The following is a 22,378-nucleotide window of genomic DNA, read 5'->3' as shown; positions in this document are numbered from 1 at the left end:
ATCCCGCAGCTGAATCAACTTTAGGAGACGGTCCTGGCGCTTGCTGGACTTTCTTGGGTGCCCTGAAGCCTTCTTCACAACAATTGAACCACTCTCCTTGAAGTTCTTGATGATCCGATAAATGGTTTATTTAGGTGCAATCTTACTGGCAGCAATATCCTTGCCTGTGAAGCCCTTTTGGTGCAAAGCAATGATGACGGCACGTGTTTCCTTGCAGGTAACCATGGTTGACAGAGGAAGAACAACGATTCCAAGCACCACCCTCCTTTTGAAGCTTCCAGTCTTTCGAACTCAATCAGCATGACAGAGTGATCTCCAGCCTTGTCCTCGTCAACACTCACACCTGTGTTAATGAGAGAAACACTGACATGTCAGCTGGTCCTTTTGTGGCAGGCCTGAAATGCAGTGGAAATGTTTTTTGAGATTCAGTTCATTTGCATGGCAGAGGGACTTTGCAATTAATTCCAATTCATCTGATCACTCGCCATAACATTCTGGAGTTTATGCAAATTGCCATCATACAAACTGAGGCAGCAGACTTTGTGAAAATTAATATGTGTCATTCTCAATTTTTGGCCACGACTGTACAATGGATTTTTTGCCCAGACTTGTCAGAGTAAAGTCACTCCCCATATGACGTCAGAATAGTTTTGATCGTGTCTCATTGGGTCGTGTCTGTGAAAGATCACGTGGGTAACTAGTGTTGTTAAAATGTTGCTACAGTAATCAATCGCTGCAACACTAGTTCCTCACGTGATCCCCCACAGACACGTCATATGGGGTCTTGTTTTATTTTTTGTATCACTCGCGAGTTTTACTGTACTACTCATAGAAATCATTCTAGAATAGTTCAGACGAAGGCGAGGAATTTGGGAATGGTGATCCTTCGGTTTCCATGGAGAAGTTCCATGTGAGAAGAGTGAATCGGAGTGCACACCTTAAAAGTATCTGATTAAGTTCTCGTTTTTCATTTCATCACGCCGGTGTAACCGTTTTATAAAGTGTAGGTCTATGTATCCTTCGATATAAATCAGTTGACACAATGTATCAACTATCAATAATTTGATGGTGTATCGCGTTAGCCCAAGCATCGGTAGAGAATGAACCACAGCAGAAACGTTGATACGGCGGTATGGAGCCAGGATGCTCTGATGTCTACCAACGTGAGCGTTACAAATGACAGCAAGCGAAAGAAAAAGAAGAGAAAGGACAAAACAAAAGATGAAAAGAAGAGTGGATCGACGAGAAGAGGACCGAGCTCGCCTTCAAACTCCGATGATGCAGCAGGTTGGTTTGTTTTGGTGATGCTCACAAAATCTAGTTTTAAATGCCTAGTGTAGGACTATAGTCCTATCCATAACGGGTTTACCACATAACGTTATCATAGTAACCCCAACATGGATCATTTATGTTTTTGTCATAGATTTTGTTATATGTAGCTGCAATATGTAACTTTTTGGGGTGACCCGACCAAATTCGCATAGAAATGTTATAGATCTGTCATACTCATTGAAAGCAAGTCTGACTCCCTGATAAAAGGTAAAAAAAGAAAGCGGTAGATATGTTCTATGTGCACCATTTCTGTTTCCTGTTCTGAAGTTTCGTTTGTGTGTTTTACTTTCGGTTTTGTACACTAGCTTCAAACACAATATTTTTGGTTATTGATATTTTACAGCGGTTTAGATGGTACAATGATTTTCAACACTATACATTTCTTGTGTTGTCAAAAACGGAAATTAGGGGAACTATTAGAATTTAAGTAAAAAGGAAATGGCTGAGTTATTTCTGCATGTTGCACCTTTAATAAACAATGAATAGTTTATAGCATTATATATATATTTTTTTAAACACTGCCTGCCCTGTCGCTAAAAAGGCACTAAATGTGAGAGACAGTCTAAAGTGACCTGCAAGGGGAGAATGTGTTGAGTGAGTGTTGTGAAATCAAAACACTTTGGTATCAAATTAAGATTAACCTGCACTTTGCCGGCCTGCACTCACAGCAGATAAACTCACCAACACTGAGCAGCAACAGGTCGTCAAAGGCTCCTCCACACGGTCCAACCCCACCCTGAAGGGCTCCAACAGCAAAAAGACCAAGGCCAGAAGTCTGACCAGCCTCCGCAACAATAAATCCCAGCGAGAGGCAATGAAACACGAGGAAACGTTGACAGGGCCAGACGCTGGTACCCACCTAGCCCCACTGTCATGGGACCAGGCTGGCCAGAACGACCCAGCCAGGGAGAGCCTGAGGTGGGATGGAGTTCTGGAGGATCCGGTGGCCGAGGCAGAGAGGATAGAGGTGTACAAGGCCAACCGGAGGAAACGGTACCTGGCCTCACAGCAGGGGGTGATGGACTACTTGGGCTTGTTCAAGGGACACTTGGAGAGCAGTGGTGCCATTACACACAATATCTAGGTGGGGCTGTTTTCACATTAATAAATCTATAGGTTTTATGTGCAGTTAAATAGTATGTGCAGCACCTTCTCTATCCTGCAGATGGCATAGCGGTCTCAATCTGAGACGGTGGAACATTGTAATTGCATTTTTACTCAACTAGTGGCAATTTAAAAAAAGGCATATCCCTAGTTGATAACCAAAAGATAAAATTCTGATAAGACTATTTTGAATTTGCTTATGGCATTGGAGTACATATCAAATAATTGTTACACTTCTCAAATCTGATATAAAATAGTTGGTCTTTATTTCAAACAAACGCTATAAAAACAGAGCTTTAAAAGCAATATAATTTTACTTCAATGAGGCCCTTTGGGTATCTCAAGACAGTTCAGGTCCTCTAGATGTGTATCCTTGTAGGACCTTGAGGGAAGTTACCTGTGTTTGGTAGCCTAATAGTAATCTATTAGGCTACCAAAAGGAGTTGATTAGCATCAAATAAATGCATAACTAAATTAAACCTCTGGAAGCAACCAGAAGAGGATAGGCAAAGATTATGAACAGTCCATAAGGTGTTAGTAAGAACAAGACTTCACTATTAGTAAAATACTAAAACGTTATAACTGAAAACAATAATGACACATTGGATAATCTCTCGCTACTCCTTACAAACTTCTTCAATTTGCAGTGGTCTGTGGGAAAAAAGTCCCAACTTTCAACACAGAACTTGCTGTAATTTGCAACTCTTTTACACAATATGAAAAAAGCTGTGGCTTTCTGCTCCATGACCATACTTACAGTAGACAATGTTGGTTTAGGCAAGACTAAGATGGGGTTTGGTGTTACACCAGGATCATACATCTCTATACATGGCTCGGTGTTACACTATCCAGGAATATATATTCTGCTTGTGGTAAGTAACATTGTGCAACAAATACACCATAATACCATGATTTGACAAGACATCTTGAAGCCCAGTCATAGACAGTAATTTGACAACTCGCCATGTCTACAAATGTAAATGCTTACAAAAATCACATGGAAACTCCACTATTGCCTTAGAATCTAATATTGTTGGATCATTGTTCATTGAGCTCCACTGCAATGGTTAGGCCTAAACACAGAATGTTGACAGTGATGGTCCAGACTACACTCCCCTAACAATCCTTCACTTCCAAATCTGGTTTATAAGTTCCTCCATGGTGATAGTATACAGTACACCATCACCTGTCTGTCCACAGTTCAACACTTGGTTAAAATGAATCCAACTTTGACATACCAGAGAACTCTTTACTAGCTACTAATGGATCAACACTTTGGTAGATGGCAGCCTCACTCAGATGTCCCTGCTATTTGTTTGATACTCCAGATCTAGAGATATGGCTTCCATCTTCTGCCCTTCTCTTGCGACTGGAAAGCATCGTAGCCCACATTTGAGTACCAATCTAAACTAATAGACTGTGTAACCTGTGTCCATGTGGTGGTTGGGCCCCACAGGGCCCAGGGACCTCTCCCTCAGGCCGTGCCCAGCCTTCCCCTAACCTCAATGGGGTAGCCTTCTCCGGTCAGTAGCCTCCAGCTCCACGCTCGACAAGAATCTCCTGGCTAGCCGGCGGCTGTCGTAGCTCAGCTCTGTGGTGTAGATGGTGTGAGCGTGCTTGGGGTAGACGATGGTGGTGCTCTGGAAATGCTGGCCCCGCTGGCGAGGCTGGAGGTCTAGCTGGGTCTTGTAGTGTCTCCAGGTGCTGTGAGGGACAGCCAGGAACGTCTGGCTGCAGTTCTCCAGACCAAGGCCCCTGGGCTGCATGGCCACGTCGTGGATAAAGTGACGCTCTGAATCATAGTGGACAGACGATGTGTATCTAGGAATGACAACGTTTGGGCAAGTGTCATTTCACTGCATGTTCAGCTAGATATCGTTTTAGAACTGGAATGCGGCAAGTTTTCAAGCACTGCAAACCTCCAAGAAATAGACACTTGGCTAGAGGAGGCCTACACACAGTCTGACAGAAGTAAAACAAAAAATGCAACATTTGATCTGTGGTCCACCACATTTCTTTAAAAAAAGGTCTTTATACCAATAGCGAGGCATATGCAGCACACAGTGCTAAGCCAATTTCAAACCACACACACAAACATTCATAGCCTACATGCAGTCATTTAAAACAGCATACCGTATTTCCTTGGACGGTAGTGGATCAAGTTCTATGCCCTCCCCGTAGGACAACGTGTGCCGCTGAGGAACAGATCCAATCGATAAAATAGGGACCTGCAAGCAGAGTCAGCCAACAGTCAGCACTCGCATAAGGAGAAAATATTTGGTGGAGGTGGCAAATGTGATTGGCTTAGGCTACTGACACAATTTACTATTGACATGACCCAGATTCACTATGGGCCATGCAGGGAAACGTATTCAGAGGCAAACTATTTCAGAAACAATGTTTTAACAATGGAACAACTTTGTCTTAAAATTTCATAGCGGGATTTTATCAGTTACTGTAACAATTGTAGTAAAACGTGCGACAGCCTAGGTACCAAGGATGACCCTGTCCTCTCGTCTTCAGACACGGGGCTTATGACACCTTTATCCCCGCAATCAGGCAGCAGCCAGTGGCTCGGACTGGGGCTGGGGGGTAGTCCGGAGTCCGGGCTGTCAAGTCCCCGCTCGGCTTTGCAACTCATGTCCAGTGGCTCGTCGTCACATACATTCAGCAAGTTTAGTCCGCCCACCATTGTTTTACAAAAATAGTAAAAAAATAACGACACCTACTGCGCTACGAGTTTGCAGAACTGTAACGTTAGGTAAAATTGATTTCCAATTCGTAGAAGCGACTTTCCTTGAATGCAATTGATCCTTCCCAATGATGAAGCAAGTTGGCAATTGGCTTGCATCAACTTCTCTTGCTTCGCAATAGGCTACGGTCTAGACAAATTGTACTGCATGCTATTTAAATCCTCCATAAATCAACGAACATTTCTCCCCCCAATATGTTTTTGCCCTTCGAAATAAATAGATTCAACATAAATCGTTGGCCTTGAAGTTAATAAAATAGTGAAATCAAGCTATGTGTCACGGGCACTGAAGTATAAAAGAACACATGAGAAGACACTGAAGATTGTCCCCGACTGCCTATCTTCAAACTTCTCTCCCTTCAAAACGGTTTCAGTTTTTTTTGCAGTAAACTAGAGAAAAGGAAACGCCTTTCAAACGCACCCTGACCTCTAATTGGAGGAAAAATGAAAGGCTACAAAACGAAACATGGGAACTCCTTTTGCCCTCTCCCCCTGATAAAAATACCCTGGTAAAAGTTCAAACTGAACTGGACCTATTCATTTGGCCGATTCTGTTGCAAAACATTTCTTAAACGGGAGAGAACTGAACGAAACGGGTAGGGACCTACCTGAATTTGTCCAATATATATATATATATATATATATATATATATATATATATATATATAAATAAAACAATGTTTGGACTAATGATTACATCCATGGACTCGGATAGAGAGCCGTGTGTGTGTGAGAGATACAACATTCCGACAAGGAAAACATGGCACACTTGTAGTATTCATGTTTTTGACCAGTTGCCACTACAGTAGCCTATTTTTTTTTAATTGAACCTTTAACTAGGCAAGTCAGTTAAGAACAAATTCTTATTTACAATGATGGCCTACCCCTACTGACAATACAAAGTAACATGTTTTTATTCTTATGAACTAAAGGCATGAACGTGTACATGAAAAGCATTAATATATTAATGCATACATTTATCTCTTGGGGAGAATAAGGATTTCCAAGGATGAAATCCAAAAACAATCGTTCATGCCTCAAACACAATGATTTAGAACAGATACTTGACGATAGACACATTCTTCAGATCCCATCCTTATCTTGTGCTACACCACCAAATAATATATTTTCCTGTATGTATGAACCACTTCAAAGGATCATTGATCCAGAGTATTTGCTGTTACATGCAATAAGTACTTTATCTGAAGCAAGTAACAGTAGAAATAATTAGCTCAATGACCGTATGAAAAGCAACTATGTGTTCAATAATATATTCTTCTGCACTAGCATCATTGTGCTAACTCCTCAGTTCCCTGTCTAACAGACAAACTCATGTTCACTGTTGTACAAAATTGTGTTTTTTTGGTTGAAGATTTGTCTAAACCTTTTTCTTTTCTGTTGTTATTCCGGGCCTCTGTTTGACACTGACAAGCCTAGATTACCTGTCAATCATAATGAAAACTTGCCAGAAGATACCAACCCTACCTTTACGCTTGAGTTGTACTGGGGTCAGATCACAATCATGGTTACACACACCGTGGAGCCAGCGCGAGATATGGGTTGGAAAACATACCTCAATGCAGAGATAGGACACTGTACTCCAGATTTTACCTTTATCCACACTGCTCTATCAAAAAACTGCTAGTTTTCCCAGAAAACATCCCTTTCCATCCTGTACTGGCCTGTCTCCTGGTAGCGCCTCCATGCTCTGGACACTACGCTGACAGACACAGCAAACCTTTTTGCCACAGCTCGCATTGATGTGCCATCCTGGATGAGCTGCACTACCTGAGCCACTTGTGTGGGTTGTAGACTCCGTCTCATGCTACCACTAGAGTGAAAGCACCGCCAGCATTCAAAAGTGACCAAAACATCAGCCAGGAAGCATAGGAACTGAGAAGTGGTCTGTGGTCACCACCTGCAGAACCAGTCCTTTATTGGGGGGTGTCTTGCTAATTGCCTATAATTTCCACCTTTTGTCTATTCCATTTGCACAACAGCATGTGAAATTTATTGTCAATCGGTGTTGCTTCCTAAGTGGACAGTTTGATTTCACAGAAGTGTGATTGACTTGGAGTTACATTGTGTTGTTTAAGTGTTCCCTTTATTTTTTTGAGCAGTGTATATACACATACATACACTTCAGATTGACATTTATAAAACGCTCAGAGAACTCTACAGCAAGGAATTACATAGGGAAATAGAGCTTAAATAAATGAACATGCTTAACATCTCACACGCATACACAGTTCCTGGCGAAGGGCCAGAGTTAAAAGGTTTGACTGGTTCTCATTTCATGGGGGATTTTCAAAAAGCACAGAAACTGTCTCATGTCTAATTGAGGAGATAGGAAATTCCAAGATCCTCTCTGTCCTGGACCTGGGGGCTTAACCACTGAACCTGGAGACAATGCATGGTGGGATGCGGTCCATCCACCTGGAGGGTGTTCCTGTTGTGAAGGGACACTGGAAACATACAAACTCCTAACTAACTGCATCCTCCCCTTGAACAGGGAACCAAGAGAAACACACAAAGGCACAGGACTGGAGAAGTGGAGAACATTTTGAAAGAGTTAAAACATTCTGAAAAAGTTAGCTTCAAACGCATTGAAGTTCCTTGTTCTCAGTCTGGGAGGATAGGTGCCAAAGCGGCAGCAAATTGCTCCTAAAACCGTTTTTAGTTAATAGCTCAGTCTTTAAGTGCAAACACATTTTGTTAAAATGCATAGTGTGTGTGTATGATATAGTCTACATTTAACATTTACAAAGCTTGGGTATTTAGTGTCATAAAAAGAGAAGCAGAAAAGAAATACAGAAGTAAATGAGTAATACGTGCCAACAGCTCTGCAGCTGAGGAAATTTCTTCATAATTCGACAGTTGCCTTTGAAATCATTAGGGTCATTAATGCTCCTAACAAATCAGACAATCATGTCTTTTCTCTGCCTGCAATTCTCTGTTATAATTGAACAGAGCAAGAAAAAAAGTATTTGAGATGAATTACTGGAATATTTTGTGTGGTATAGGGATGTGTGTGTGCACGCTCATAGTCTCTTTTTGATGAGCTTCTCCAGTTTGCGTATGCGCGAGTTCTCCTGCTCGGGGGTGGGGGTGCTGAAGGAGAGAGAGGGGCCTCCGTCGGCCCCTGAGGGTGGAGTGGGTAACCTCTGTCTGAAGAGCTCCAACATGCTGCTCTGCTCACTGCGCTTCAACCCCTACACACACGTTATTGCAAGAGGAAAAAACAAGAGATAACAAGACAGAGTCAGAGGAAGTAGGCGATAACTGTTGAAAACAGGTCATTGAGAAAGACAAAACAAGTGGACCCAACCAAAGTGGCCCTTACCTTCATATCCAGAGTTTTCTGGAAGGTCTCTGGGTTTCCATCAGCGAGGAGCTTGATGTAGTTATCCACAAACACCACGGAGGGTTCATGGGGGGCCATGACCACCTGGGTGGGGTGGGTAGTAGACATCAGTGTTGCGCATACATTCACATCTCCATACTGAAGCACAGCATAGGGTTTTCAGACCCCCCCCCGTTCCCAAGAGCCATGATGGGACGACCAAGATTCATAAACTGTGTGTGCACGGTAAGTGTGTGTGGCCCGTAAGAACAAACAGGACCCAGAGTCAGTCAACTATCAGACCAGACAATGTGCAAGTGGTTAAAGCTGCAAACAAAGCCCAAACATAACACTGACTGCTTCCAAAACAACATTCTATTCCCTATATACTGCACTACTTTTGACAAGAGCCCTATGGGATTTTTATAGGGAATAGGGTGCCATTATAGAAGCACACACTGACTGCACTGTTGGGCTATATTACTGAAAGGCTATATTTAGGAGACCTGACCCCTCTTCTTTTTACACACCAATTACTCCACGCATGAGTGGATGGGAATTCGCCTCACCGGTCATTATTTGGGGCTATAATGAGAGATTGAGTGTTGGGCAAATCGCAGTGGAGATTAGTAAAAAAATAATAAGGTGAAATACTGAAGGTTGGATTTATTTTTTGCTTTCAAGAGAGATAGGGGGAAGGAGAGAAAAGAGGGAGAGGAAAAGCTGGATCAGATAGCATTGAGACTGATTGTAGTGGCTTGCTACAGAGCGGGCAGACAAACCATGGTTGACTTTTTTTTTTAAATACATAAAAAAACAAAAATAAATACATATTTTTTAATTTTATATATCTTTAATAAATAAAAAATTGTGAATTGCACCCCCCCCCACCCCTCCTTTTCTCTACCCAAAACATTTCTCACTCACCAACCGCTCTCGTCCCCTCTCTGTGCCTAAGGGGTGTGGGCCAGAATATATAAAAGAGCGAAACCAAAGAGAGACGGAACATAGAACACTGTGGATTGTCTGGAATTCTTGAGGTTCCTTCCCCTCTGGACTGAGTGATTTACTTAGCAACTGTCCTGGAGGGAGGCCCAGGGAAAGCCTGGAGAGACTGTTGTAGTTAGCTCGTAAAAACAGAAAAAAGGGAGGGAGAGCGAGAACGAAAAAAACCCCACCCAGGCTAGAAGTAGGTGGGGTGGAGGGGTGTTGTAGCATTTCCACTACCCAGAAGAGAACTCTGGTGGTGGGGGAGAGGGATGGGGTGGGGTGGGTGGATAGAGGGCTGGAGAGCGTGGAAAACAGCCACGTCTCATGGGCCAAGGAGGGCTGCCTGAGCCTGAGAGACAGACACAACCTACAGACAGACTCACCAGAACAGGTCTAAACTTGGAGACTATTATACTTAAACAGCCGAAACTACTTTATCACAGTCATCATCACCATAACCTTTACTTTGATCATCCATGGACATCCTACAAACATTCGACCAGGAATAGTCCATCCATACTGGCCTGAGGCCCCACACTGACCTATGTGTTTGGATTGATAAGGACTAGGGCTCTGGTCAAAAGTAGTGCACTACATAGGAAATATGGTAACATGTGTGACAGAGCCTATGCATTTCTCTAGACTTTCAGCATCTGTAGGCCCTGCGTGGCCCAACATAAAACAATTGCCTGAGAGGCACCACAACTTCCAGGGCTGAACTGCTCACCAGATCGAAGAGAACAACTCTATACGCCTTGTATGTCGGTTCAAGGCCTTACACACACACACAGAGTAATGGGCGGCAGACAAAGGGGAATGTACAGTACCAGTCAAAAGTTGACACACCTACCCATTCAAGGGTTTTTCTTCATTTTTCCTATTTTCTACATTGTAGAATAGTGAAGACATCAAAACTAATATAGACAGGTGTGTACCAAATCATGTCCAATCAATTGAATTTACCACAGGTGGACTCCAATCAAGTTGTAGAAACATCTCAAGGATGATCATTGGAAACAGGATGCACCTGAGCTGAATTTCAAGTCTCATAGAAAAAGGTTTAAATACTTATGTAAATAAGGTATGTTTATTATTTTGTATTAATGTGCTAAAATTGGCCAAAACCTGTTTTCACTGTCATTATGGGGTATTGTGTATAGATTTGAGGATTTTTATTTAATCAATTTTAGAATAAGGCTGTATTGTTATACTTTGAAGGCACTGTATGTGGGAACTCCTTCAAAACTGTTGGAAAAGCATTCCAGGTGACTATCTTATGAAGCTGGTTGAGATAATGTCTAGAGTGAGCAAAGCTGTCATCAAGGCAAAGGGTGGCTGTTTGAAGAATCTTAAATATATTTTGATTTGTTTAACACGTTTTTGGTTAATAGATGATTCCATATGTATTATTTCATAGTTCTGATGTCTTCACTATTATTCTACAATGTAGAAATAGTAAAAAATTAAGAAAAACCCTAGAATGAGTAGGTGTGTCCCAACTTTTGACGGGTACTGTAATGTATGTAAACACATTCAAGGCATTCCTCTATGGACTAACGGCCTTGTGTGCTTCACATGTGGAATTATCCATACACGTCCCAGGTGTCGACACTGAGGAGAGGCCGCTAAACCATTTTGAATGTAGGGCCACATATCCTGAATATCTGGTAACTAGAAGTCCCTTGGTTAAAAGCATCTGATACATGATCTTGACAAGAAACACAGAAAGGGAGACGAGGCTATGCTTATATCTTCAGTAGTCCTAATGATTGTGGTCAGAATAGATGACAACCTGATGGCTCTGATGGCTGTGGCTGATGTAGCATTTTTTATTTATTTCACCAGGTAGGCCAGTTGAGAACAAGTTCTCATTTACAACTGCAACCTGGCCAAGATAAAGCAAAGCATTGCGACAAAAAAACAAGGAGTTACACATGGGATAAACAAAAGTACAGTCAATAACAATAGAAAAATCTATATACAGTGTGTGCAAATGAAGGGGGTAAAGCAATAAATAGGCCATATTAGCAAAGTAATTACAATTTAGCAAATTAATACTGGAGTGATATATGTGCAGATGATGATGTGCAAGTAGAAATACTGGTGTGCAAAAGAGCAAAAAAAGTAAATAAAAACAATATGGTGATGAGGTAGGTAGTTGGATGGGCTATTTACAGATGGGCTGTGTACAGCTGCAGCGATTGGTGAGCTGCTCAAATATCTGATGCTTAAAGTTAGTGAGGGAGATAAGTCTCCAACTTCAGCGATTTTTGCAATTCGTTCCAGTCATTGGCAGCAGAGAACTGGCAAAGGAGGTGTTGGCTTTGGGGATGACCAGTGAGATATACCTGCTGGAGCGCATGCTACGGGTGGGTGTTGTTATGGTGACCAGTGAACTGAGATAAGGCGGAGCTTTACCTAGCAAAGACTTATAGATGACCTGGACCCAGTGGGTCTGGTGACGAATATGTAGCGAGGGCCAGCCACCGAGAGCATACAGGTCGCAGTAGTGGGTGGTATATGGGACTTTGGCGACAAAATGGATGGCACTGTGATAGACTGCATCCAGTTTGCCGAGTAGAGTGTTGGAGGCTATTTTGTAAATGACGTCGCCGAAGTCGAGGATCGGTATGATAGTCAGTTTTACGAGGGTATGTTTGGCAGCATGAGTGAAGGAGGCTTTGTTGCGAAATAGGAAGCTGATTCTAGATTTAATTTTGAATTGGAGATGCTTAATATGAGTCTAGAAGGAGAGTTTACAGTCTAGCCAGACACCTAGGTATTTGTAGTTGTCCACATATTCTAAGTCAGAACCGTTCAGAGTAGTGATGCTAGTCGGGCGGGCAGCGATTGGTTGAAGAGCATGCATTTAGTTTTACTAGCGTTTAAGAGCAGTTGGAGGCCACCGAAGGAGTGTTGTATGCCATTAAAGCCTGTTTGGAGGTTTGTTAACACAATGTCCAAAGAAGGGATGGATATAGGTCTGTAACAGTTTGGGTCTAGAGTGTCACCCCCTTTGAAGAGGGGGTTGACCGCGGCAGCTTTCCAATCTTTAGGAATCTTGGACGATACGAAATAGATGTTTAACAGACTAGTACTAGGGGTTGCAATATAATTTTAGAAAGACAGGGTCCAGATTGTCTAGCCCAGCTGATTTGTACGGGTCCAGGTTTTGTAGCTCTTTCAGAACATCTGCTATCTGCATTTGGGTGAAGGAGAAGCTGGGGAGGCTTGGGCAAGTAGCTGTGGGGGGGTGTTGAGCTGTTGGCTGGGGTTTGGGTAGCCAGGAGGAAAGCATGGCCAGTCGTAGAGAAATGCATATTGAAATTCTCGATTATCGTGGATTTAATTGGTGGTGACAGTGTTTCCTAGCCTCGGTGCAGTGGGCAGCTGGGAGGAGGTGCTCTTATTCTCCATGGACTTTAGTGTCCCAGAACTTTTTGGAGTTAGAGCTGCAGGATACAAATTTCTGTTTGAAAAAGCTAGCCTTTGCTTTCTTAACTGACTGTGTGTATTGGTTCCTGACTTCCCTGAAAAGTTGCATATCGCGGGGACTATTCGATGCTAGTGCAGTATGCCACAGGATGTTTTTGTGCTGGTCGAGGGCAGTCAGGTCTGGAGTGAACCAGGGGCTATATCTGTTCTTAGTTCAACATTTTTTGAAAGGGGCATGCTTATTTAAGATGGTGAGGAAATTACTTTTAAAGAACAACCATGCATCCTCTACTGACGAATGAGGTCAATATCATTCCAGGATACCCAGGCCAGGTCGATTAGAAAGGCCTGTTCGCAGAAGTGTTTTAGGGAGCGTTTGACAGTGATGAGGGGTGGTCGTTGGACCGCGAACCAATAACGGATGCAGGCAATGAGGCAGTGATCGCTGAGATCCTGATTGAAAACAGCAGAGGTGTATTTGGAGGGCAAGTTGGTCAGGAAAATATCTATGATGGTGCCCATGTTTACAGATTTAGGGTTGTACCTAGTGGGTTCCTTGATAATTTGTGTGAGATTGAGGGCATCTAGCTTAGATTGTAGGACGGCCGGGATGTTAAGCATATCCCAGTTTAGGTCACCTAACAGTACAAGCTCTGAAGATAGATGGGGGGCAATCAATTCACATATGGTGTCCAGGGCACAGCTGGGAGCTGAGGGGGGTCTATAACAGGCGGAAACAATGAGAGCAAGATAGAGCAGGTCCCAGGCTGACCATTAGAGCAGGTCCCAGGCTGACCATTAAGACAGATCAGCCTGGCCATTAGAGCAGGTCCCAAGCTGACCATTAATACAGATCAGCCTGGCCATTAGAGCAGGTCCCAAGCTGACCATTAATACAGATCAGCCTGGCCATTAGAGCAGATCCCAAGCTGACCATTAAGACAGATCAGCCTGGCCATTAGAGCAGGTCCCGAGCTGACCATTAAGGACAGATCAGCCTGGCCATTAGAGCAGGTCCCAAGCTGACCAGTAAAACAGACCATTAAGCCCATTAGACATCAAGGCTGCCTTCCTTCGTGTGTGTGAGGGAAACAAGGGGGTGAGGAAAATTTCCTCTGGGATCGGGTCACAAGCCTTAGGGGCAGGGTAACTGGACTAGGGTAGGGTGAGGGGATAGGCTCTAGGGATGGGTGGGTTTTGGCTGAGAAGACAGGTGCATGCCATTGTCTTTCTGCATTCTATTGGCCAACCCTGGGGCAAGGTCAACCAATCACAGACTGTGTTTACGCTGTAGAAGAGACAAGACAAGGATACATGTGTCTGACGTATGTGAACTTGCGTGAGTATACGCATGGATACCTGCATTCCCTAACCACTCACACCTCTTGGCTCCAGCAGGTTGACACACTGTGCATGAGCACGTCCATGTGTGTTTAAAGCCTGCCTTCTTCTCCGGTCTCTCTCATTAAAACCCAGGGGCACAGCTCAGCTCCTATTCCTTAGCTACTTAATGGGAACTTGGTCATAAAACCCTTTCCTTAGTGGGGTTAAAGAGAAATAATTAACCTGTAGACAAGCAGTTATTCAATTAAAATAAAACATAAGTTGATAATCTGGTCAAGTCAGACAATGTTCATACTTGGCTCGGCAGTCAAACAGCACACATTTAGACAAAAGCCAGTATTTAGTCTTATTGTTACCTATTGTTAAAGGCCAAAACACAGGAATGAACAGTGGTTATAATCATGTTTAGCCAAGCCAGTGTATTTAAAGGGTAGAGGTTAATGGTTAGGATTACCCTTGAGGCGTGGGTTAAGGTTAGGTTTTAGGGTCAATTAAGTGGTAGGATTAGGTAGAAGTGGCTGTAGTGAAACTTTGTTTTGTGGTTGTACAGAAACGGTGTAGCATGGTCAAAGATAAACATTGTCGCATGGTTGTAGTGTAACATGGTTGTAGTGTAACATTGTCGCATGGTTGTAGTGTAACATTGTTGCATGGTTGTAGTGTAACATTGTTGCATGGTTGTAGTGTAACAGTGTAGTGTAATATTGTAGTGTAACAGTGTAGTGTAATATTGTAGTGTAACAATGTAGCATGGTTGTAGTGTAACAATGTAGCATGGTTGTAGTGTAACAATGTAGCATGGTTGTAGTGTAACAATGTAGCATGGTTGTAGTGTAACATTGTAGCATGGTTGTAGTGTAACATTGTAGCATGGTTGTAGTGTAACATTGCAGCATGGTTGTAGTGTAACATTGCAGCATGATTGTAGTGTAACATTGTAGCATGGTTGTAGTGTAACAGTGTAGTGTAATATTGTAGTGTAACATTGCAGTGTAATATTGTAGTGTAACATTGCTGCATGGTTGTAGTGTAACATTGCTGCATGGTTGTAGTGTAACATTGCTGCATGGTTGTAGTGTAACAATGTAGCATGGTTGTAGTGTAACAATGTAGCATGGTTGTAGTGTAACAATGTAGCATGGTTGTAGTGTAACAATGTAGCATGGTTGTAGTGTAACAATGTAGCATGGTTGTAGTGTAACATTGTAGCATGGTTGCAGCATGGTTGTAGTGTAACATTGTAGCATGGTTGCAGCATGGTTGTAGTGTAACATTGCAGCATGGTTGTAGTGTAACATTGCAGCATGGTTGTAGTGTAACATTGCAGCATGGTTGTAGTGTAACATTGTAGCATGGTTGTAGTGTAACATTGTAGCATGGTTGTAGTGTAACATTGTAGCATGGTTGTAGTGTAACATTGTAGCATGGTTGTAGTGTAACATTGTAGCATGGTTGTAGTGTAACATTGTAGCATGGTTGTAGTGTAACAATGTAGCATGGTTGTAGTGTAACAATGTAGCATGGTTGTAGTGTAACAATGTAGCATGGTTGTAGTGTAACAATGTAGCATGGTTGTAGTGTAACATTGTAGCATGGTTGCAGCATGGTTGTAGTGTAACAATGTAGCATGGTTGTAGTGTAACAGTGTAGTGTAATATTGTAGTGTAACAATGTAGCATGGTTGTAGTGTAACAATGTAGCATGGTTGTAGTGTAACAATGTAGCATGGTTGTAGTGTAACATTGTAGCATGGTTGCAGCATGGTTGTAGTGTAACATTGCAGCATGGTTGTAGTGTAACATTGCAGCATGGTTGTAGTGTAACATTGCAGCATGGTTGTAGTGTAACATTGCAGCATGGTTGTAGCGTAACATGGTTACATGGTTGTAGCGTAACATGGTTACATGGTTGCAGCGTAACATGGTTACATGGTTGCAGCGTAACATGGTTACATGGTTGCAGCGTAACATGGTTACATGGTTGTAGCGTAACATGGTTACATGGTTGAAGCGTAACATGGTTACATGGTTGCAGCGTAACATGGTTACATGGTTGCAGCGTAACATGGTTACATGGTTGCAGCGTAACATGGTTGCAGCGTAACATGGTTGCAGCGTAACATGGTTGCAGCGTAACATGGTTGCAGCGTAACATGGTTGCAGCGTAACGTGGTTGCAGCGTAACGTGGTTGCAGCGTAACGTGGTTGCAGCGTAACGTGGTTGCAGCGTAACATGGTTGCAGCGTAACGTGGTTGCAGCGTAACGTGGTTGCAGCGTGGTTGCAGCGTGGTTGCAGCGTAACATGGTTGCAGCGTGGTTGCAGCGTAACATGGTTGCAGCGTGGTTGCAGCGTAACATGGTTGCAGCGTGGTTGTAGCGTAACATGGTTGCAGCGTGGTTGCAGCGTAACATGGTTGCAGCGTGGTTGCAGCGTAACATGGTTGCAGCGTGGTTGCAGCGTAACATGGTTGCAGCGTGGTTGCAGCGTAACATGGTTGCAGCGTGGTTGCAGCGTAACATGGTTGCAGCGTAACATGGTTGCAGCGTAACGTGGTTGCAGCGTAGCGTGGTTGCAGCGTAGCGTGGTTGCAGCGTGGTTGCAGCGTGGTTGCAGCGTGGTTGCAGCGTGGTTGCAGCGTGGTTGCAGCGTGGTTGCAGCGTGGTTGCAGCGTGGTTGCAGCGTGGTTGCAGCGTAACATGGCTGCAGCGTGGTTGCAGCGTAACATGGCTGCAGCGTGGTTGCAGCGTAACATGGCTGCAGCGTGGTTGCAGCGTAACATGGCTGCAGCGTGGTTGCAGCGTAACATGGTTGCAGCGTGGTTGCAGCGTAACATGGTTGCAGCGTGGTTGCAGCGTGGTTGCAGCGTGGTTGCAGCGTGGTTGCAGCGTGGTTGCAGCGTGGTTGCAGCGTGGTTGCAGCGTGGTTGCAGCGTGGTTGTAGCGTGGTTGCAGCGTGGTTGTAGCGTAACATGGTTGCAGCGTGGTTGTAGCGTAACATGGTTGCAGCGTGGTTGTAGCGTAACATGGTTGCAGCGTGGTTGTAGCGTAACATGGTTGCAGCGTGGTTGTAGCGTAACATGGTTGCAGCGTGGTTGTAGCGTAACATGGTTGCAGCGTGGTTGTAGCGTAACATGGTTGCAGCGTGGTTGTAGCGTAACATGGTTGCAGCGTGGTTGTAGCGTAACATGGTTGCAGCGTGGTTGTAGCGTAACATGGTTGCAGCGTGGTTGTAGCGTAACATGGTTGCAGCGTGGTTGTAGCGTAACATGGTTGCAGCGTGGTTGTAGCGTAACATGGTTGCAGCGTGGTTGTAGCGTAACATGGTTGCAGCGTTGTTGTAGCGTGGTTGTAGCGTAACATGGTTGTAGCGTAACATGGTTGTAGCGTAGCATGGTTGTAGCGTAGCATGGTTGTAGCGTAGCATGGTTGTAGCGTAACATGGTTGTAGCGTAGCATGGTTGTAGCGTAGCATGGTTGTAGCGTAGCATGGTTGTAGCGTAGCATGGTTGTAGCGTAGCATGGTTGTAGCGTAGCATGGTTGTAGCGTAGCATGGTTGTAGCGTAACATGGTTGTAGCGTAACATGGTTGTAGCGTAACATGGTTGTAGCGTAACATTGTAGCATGGTTGTAGCGTAACATTGTAGCATGGTTGTAGCGTAACATTGTAGCATGGTTGTAGTGTAACATTGTAGTATGGTTGTAGTGTAACATGGTTGTAGTGTAACATGGTTGTAGTGTAACATGGTTGTAGTGTAACATGGTTGTAGTGTAACATTGCTGCATGGTTGTAGTGTAACATTGCTGCATGGTTGTAGTGTAACATTGTAACATGGTTGTAGTGTAACATGGTTGTAGTGTAACATGGTTGTAGTGTAACATGGTTGTAGTGTAACATTGCTGCATGGTTGTAGTGTAACATTGCAGCATAGTTGTAGTGTAACATTGCTGCATGGTTGTAGTGTAACATTGTAACATGGTTGTAGTGTAACATGGTTGTAGTGTAACATGGTTGTAGTGTAACATGGTTGTAGTGTAACATGGTTGTAGTGTAACATTGCTGCATGGTTGTAGTGTAACATTGCAGCATAGTTGTAGTGTAACATTGCTGCATGGTTGTAGTGTAACATTGTAACATGGTTGTAGTGTAACATGGTTGTAGTGTAACATGGTTGTAGTGTAACATGGTTGTAGTGTAACATGGTTGTAGTGTAACATGGTTGTAGTGTAACATTGCAGCATGGTTGTAGTGTAACATTGCAGCATGGTTGTAGTGTAACATGGTTGTAGTGTAACATTGCAGCATGGTTGTAGTGTAACATTGCAGCATGGTTGTAGTGTAACATTGCAGCATGGTTGTAGTGTAACATTGTTGTAGTGTAACATGGTTGTAGTGTAACATTGCAGCATGGTTGTAGTGTAACATGGTTGTAGTGTAACATGGTTGTAGTGTAACATGGTTGTAGTGTAACATGGTTGTAGTGTAACATGGTTGTAGTGTAACATGGTTGTAGTGTAACATGGTTGTAGTGTAACATGGTTGTAGTGTAACATTGCAGCATGGTTGTAGTGTAACATGGTTGTAGTGTAACATGGTTGTAGCGTAGCATGGTTGTAGCGTAGCATGGTTGTAGCGTAGCATGGTTGTAGCGTAACATGGTTGTAGCGTAACATGGTTGTAGCGTAACATGGTTGTAGCGTAACATTGTAGCATGGTTGTAGCGTAACATTGTAGCATGGTTGTAGCGTAACATTGTAGCATGGTTGTAGTGTAACATTGTAGTATGGTTGTAGTGTAACATGGTTGTAGTGTAACATGGTTGTAGTGTAACATGGTTGTAGTGTAACATGGTTGTAGTGTAACATTGCTGCATGGTTGTAGTGTAACATTGCTGCATGGTTGTAGTGTAACATTGCTGCATGGTTGTAGTGTAACATGGTTGTAGTGTAACATGGTTGTAGTGTAACATGGTTGTAGTGTAACATTGCTGCATGGTTGTAGTGTAACATTGCAGCATAGTTGTAGTGTAACATTGCTGCATGGTTGTAGTGTAACATTGTAACATGGTTGTAGTGTAACATGGTTGTAGTGTAACATGGTTGTAGTGTAACATGGTTGTAGTGTAACATTGCTGCATGGTTGTAGTGTAACATTGCAGCATAGTTGTAGTGTAACATTGCTGCATGGTTGTAGTGTAACATTGTAACATGGTTGTAGTGTAACATGGTTGTAGTGTAACATGGTTGTAGTGTAACATGGTTGTAGTGTAACATTGCAGCATGGTTGTAGTGTAACATTGCAGCATGGTTGTAGTGTAACATGGTTGTAGTGTAACATTGCAGCATGGTTGTAGTGTAACATTGCAGCATGGTTGTAGTGTAACATTGCAGCATGGTTGTAGTGTAACATTGTTGTAGTGTAACATGGTTGTAGTGTAACATGGTTGTAGTGTAACATTGCAGCATGGTTGTAGTGTAACATGGTTGTAGTGTAACATGGTTGTAGTGTAACATGGTTGTAGTGTAACATGGTTGTAGTGTAACATTGCAGCATGGTTGTAGTGTAACATGGTTGTAGTGTAACATGGTTGTAGTGTAACATGGTTGTAGTGTAACATGGTTGTAGTGTAACATGGTTGTAGTGTAACATGGTTGTAGTGTAACATTGCAGCATGGTTGTAGTGTAACATGGTTGTAGTGTAACATGGTTGTAGTGTAACATGGTTGTAGTGTAACATGGTTGTAGTGTAACATGGTTGTAGTGTAACATGGTTGTAGTGTAGCATGGTTGTAGTGTAACATGGTTGTAGTGTAACATCGTAGCATGGTTGTAGTGTAACATGGTTGTAGTGTAACATCGTAGCATGGTTGTAGTGTAACATCGTAGCATGGTTGTAGTGTAACATCGTAGCATGGTTGTAGTGTAGCATGGTTGTAGTGTAACATGGTTGTAGTGTAACATGGTTGTAGTGTAACATGGTTGTAGTGTAACATGGTTGTAGTGTAACGTGGTTGTAGTGTAACGTGGTTGTAGTGTAACATCGTAACGTGGTTGTAGTGTAACATCGTAACGTGGTTGTAGTGTAACGTGGTTGTAGTGTAGCGTGGTTGTAGTGTAGCGTGGTTGTAGTGTAGCGTGGTTGTAGTGTAACGTGGTTGTAGTGTAACGTGGTTGTAGTGTAACGTGGTTGTAGTGTAGCGTGGTTGTAGTGTAACATCGTAGCGTGGTTGTAGTGTAACATCGTAGCGTGGTTGTAGTGTAACATCGTAGCGTGGTTGTAGTGTAACATCGTAGCGTGGTTGTAGTGTAACATCGTAGCGTGGTTGTAGTGTAACATCGTAGCGTGGTTGTAGTGTAACATCGTAGCGTGGTTGTAGTGTAACATCGTAGCGTGGTTGTAGTGTAACATCGTAGCGTGGTTGTAGTGTAACATCGTAGCGTGGTTGTAGTGTAACATCGTAGCGTGGTTGTAGTGTAACATCGTAGCGTGGTTGTAGTGTAACATCGTAGCGTGGTTGTAGTGTAACATCGTAGCATGGTTGTAGTGTAACATCGTAGCATGGTTGTAGTGTAACATCGTAGCATGGTTGTAGTGTAACATCGTAGCATGGTTGTAGTGTAACATCGTAGCATGGTTGTAGTGTAACATCGTAGCATGGTTGTAGTGTAACATCGTAGCATGGTTGTAGTGTAACATCGTAGCATGGTTGTAGTGTAACATCGTAGCATGGTTGTAGTGTAACATCGTAGCATGGTTGTAGTGTAACATCGTAGCATGGTTGTAGTGTAACATCGTAGCATGGTTGTAGTGTAACATCGTAGCATGGTTGTAGTGTAACATCGTAGCATGGTTGTAGTGTAACATCGTAGCATGGTTGTAGTGTAACATCGTAGCATGGTTGTAGTGTAACATCGTAGCATGGTTGTAGTGTAACATCGTAGCATGGTTGTAGTGTAACATCGTAGCATGGTTGTAGTGTAACATCGTAGCATGGTTGTAGTGTAACATCGTAGCATGGTTGTAGTGTAACATCGTAGCATGGTTGTAGTGTAACATCGTAGCATGGTTGTGTGAAGTGCCTATCAGTCCAAAACATGTAGATGTACGCACAGCAGTGTTCTAGAATATTGGACTGTTGCCTTTCATACTTTTCGAATTCTCAGTGCGGCTTATGCAATTTCTCCAACTTAACACATTCAAATGAATAGAGGATTTGTATGCGGAACTGCGTTGGTTGGGGATGTGCACAGTCGGGCTGTACATCCCCTGTGGATGGTGACCATGTCTGTGTCACAATGGAATGCCGGACTATTGCGTCTCGGCATCTGTGGACTCAATTACGTTTTATCGTCACAGGGCTCACCTTGAGGATCATCTCGGCGCGAGTCATCCCCTTCACGACTATCTTGGTGTAGCTGGCTGGGGCCTTGCGGACCACCTGAGACCCTATAGAGGGCAGATCCAACAACACTGTCTTCAGGGAGTGGGTGTCCAGGAGGAGCTGAAGAACAAAGCAGAAAAATTAAAAAAAAAGTTACCAATAAAACTAGCTGGATTATTAGCTACAGGAGCAAACGAACAAATGTCAAAACGTTTGTATTGTTACGGAGACCGTAAGCGTAATTCTACTTAGATAAAGGCTAATTAAATAAAAGGGTTAGTATGTTTACCTGTTCAGCCCCCACCATGCTGATAGGCTTACACCTGAACAAGTGGTTGATGAATTTAGGAATAAAAGAGCTGAGGGGGGAAAAAAAGACAAGAAAGAATATCAATTCAGTTTTCATTTCTGAACACTGACAATTTCTTCTAAAATTTCAAAATCAATTGTCTTGTCAATGGGAGTACCAAGTCTTCGTCACACATATTGACGAACAGTGAAGAGGGTAGTAACTCACTTGGTGAACTTGATGCAGAACTGGGTGAAGTATTTTCGTGTGGAGGCCAGGTTCTCTCTGATGATGGGGACGTTCTGTTTGATGTGCATGATGACTGACGTCACGTAGGGACTTTGGTCACCTACATGCTCTACACTCTGCCATGGCATCTAGAGGGAGGGAGACCAAGAGAGAATGGTT

The 22,378-nt window shown here is 43.2% G+C and overlaps 3 protein-coding genes across 4 annotated transcripts in view; 1 reads left to right on the top strand and 2 right to left on the bottom strand.

The window, feature by feature from the left end:
• The first annotated feature begins 700 nt into the window (after positions 1–700).
• On the top strand, positions 701–2,466 carry liat1 (ligand of ATE1). Its single transcript, XM_055895802.1, has 2 exons — positions 701–1,287; positions 2,001–2,466. Exons 1-2 carry the CDS (start codon positions 1,101–1,103, stop codon positions 2,414–2,416), a joined length of 603 nt encoding a protein of 200 aa, XP_055751777.1. The 5' UTR covers positions 701–1,100; the 3' UTR covers positions 2,417–2,466.
• A 214-nt stretch (positions 2,467–2,680) lies between these two features.
• Positions 2,681–5,766, bottom strand: LOC129832059 (refilin-B-like). The gene is made up of 3 exons (XM_055895801.1): positions 4,931–5,766; positions 4,570–4,664; positions 2,681–4,257 (listed from the first exon to the last, which is right to left on the bottom strand). The coding sequence occupies exons 1-3, from the start codon at positions 5,126–5,128 to the stop codon at positions 3,939–3,941; spliced, it is 612 nt and encodes a 203-aa protein (XP_055751776.1). The 5' UTR covers positions 5,129–5,766; the 3' UTR covers positions 2,681–3,938.
• Positions 5,767–7,270: 1,504 nt separating this feature from the next.
• Positions 7,271–22,378, bottom strand: part of LOC129832058 (vacuolar protein sorting-associated protein 53 homolog) — a 35,164-nt gene continuing 20,056 nt past the window's right edge. For both annotated transcript variants that reach the window (XM_055895799.1, XM_055895800.1), the window contains 5 exons: positions 22,199–22,347; positions 21,971–22,040; positions 21,664–21,801; positions 8,532–8,636; positions 7,271–8,400 (listed from right to left, as the gene is read on the bottom strand). In XM_055895799.1, the coding sequence (XP_055751774.1) occupies positions 8,230–8,400; positions 8,532–8,636; positions 21,664–21,801; positions 21,971–22,040; positions 22,199–22,347 (633 nt within the window). In that variant the 3' untranslated portion in view covers positions 7,271–8,229. The remainder of the gene's footprint in view (positions 8,401–8,531; positions 8,637–21,663; positions 21,802–21,970; positions 22,041–22,198; positions 22,348–22,378) is intronic.

The sequence above is a fragment of the Salvelinus fontinalis genome, chromosome 33 (genome assembly GCF_029448725.1).
Source record: "Salvelinus fontinalis isolate EN_2023a chromosome 33, ASM2944872v1, whole genome shotgun sequence".
Classification (NCBI taxonomy): Eukaryota; Metazoa; Chordata; class Actinopteri; order Salmoniformes; family Salmonidae; genus Salvelinus; species Salvelinus fontinalis.
This window is presented reverse-complemented; position numbering and strand designations above follow the sequence as displayed.

Bases quoted from the DNA above. Each gene is read 5' to 3' on its own strand.
- liat1 (XM_055895802.1), top strand. From the start codon at position 1,101: ATGAACCACAGCAGAAACGTTGATACGGCGGTATGGAGCCAGGATGCT. The intron at 1,288-2,000 runs GTTGGTTTGTTT...CTGCACTCACAG, and splicing joins AAACTCCGATGATGCAGCAG to CAGATAAACTCACCAACACT.
- LOC129832059 (XM_055895801.1), bottom strand. From the start codon at position 5,128: ATGGTGGGCGGACTAAACTTGCTGAATGTATGTGACGACGAGCCACTG. The intron at 4,665-4,930 runs GTACCTAGGCTG...CTCTGCTTGCAG, and splicing joins AGAGGACAGGGTCATCCTTG to GTCCCTATTTTATCGATTGG. The intron at 4,258-4,569 runs GTATGCTGTTTT...TGTCATTCCTAG, and splicing joins CTACCGTCCAAGGAAATACG to ATACACATCGTCTGTCCACT.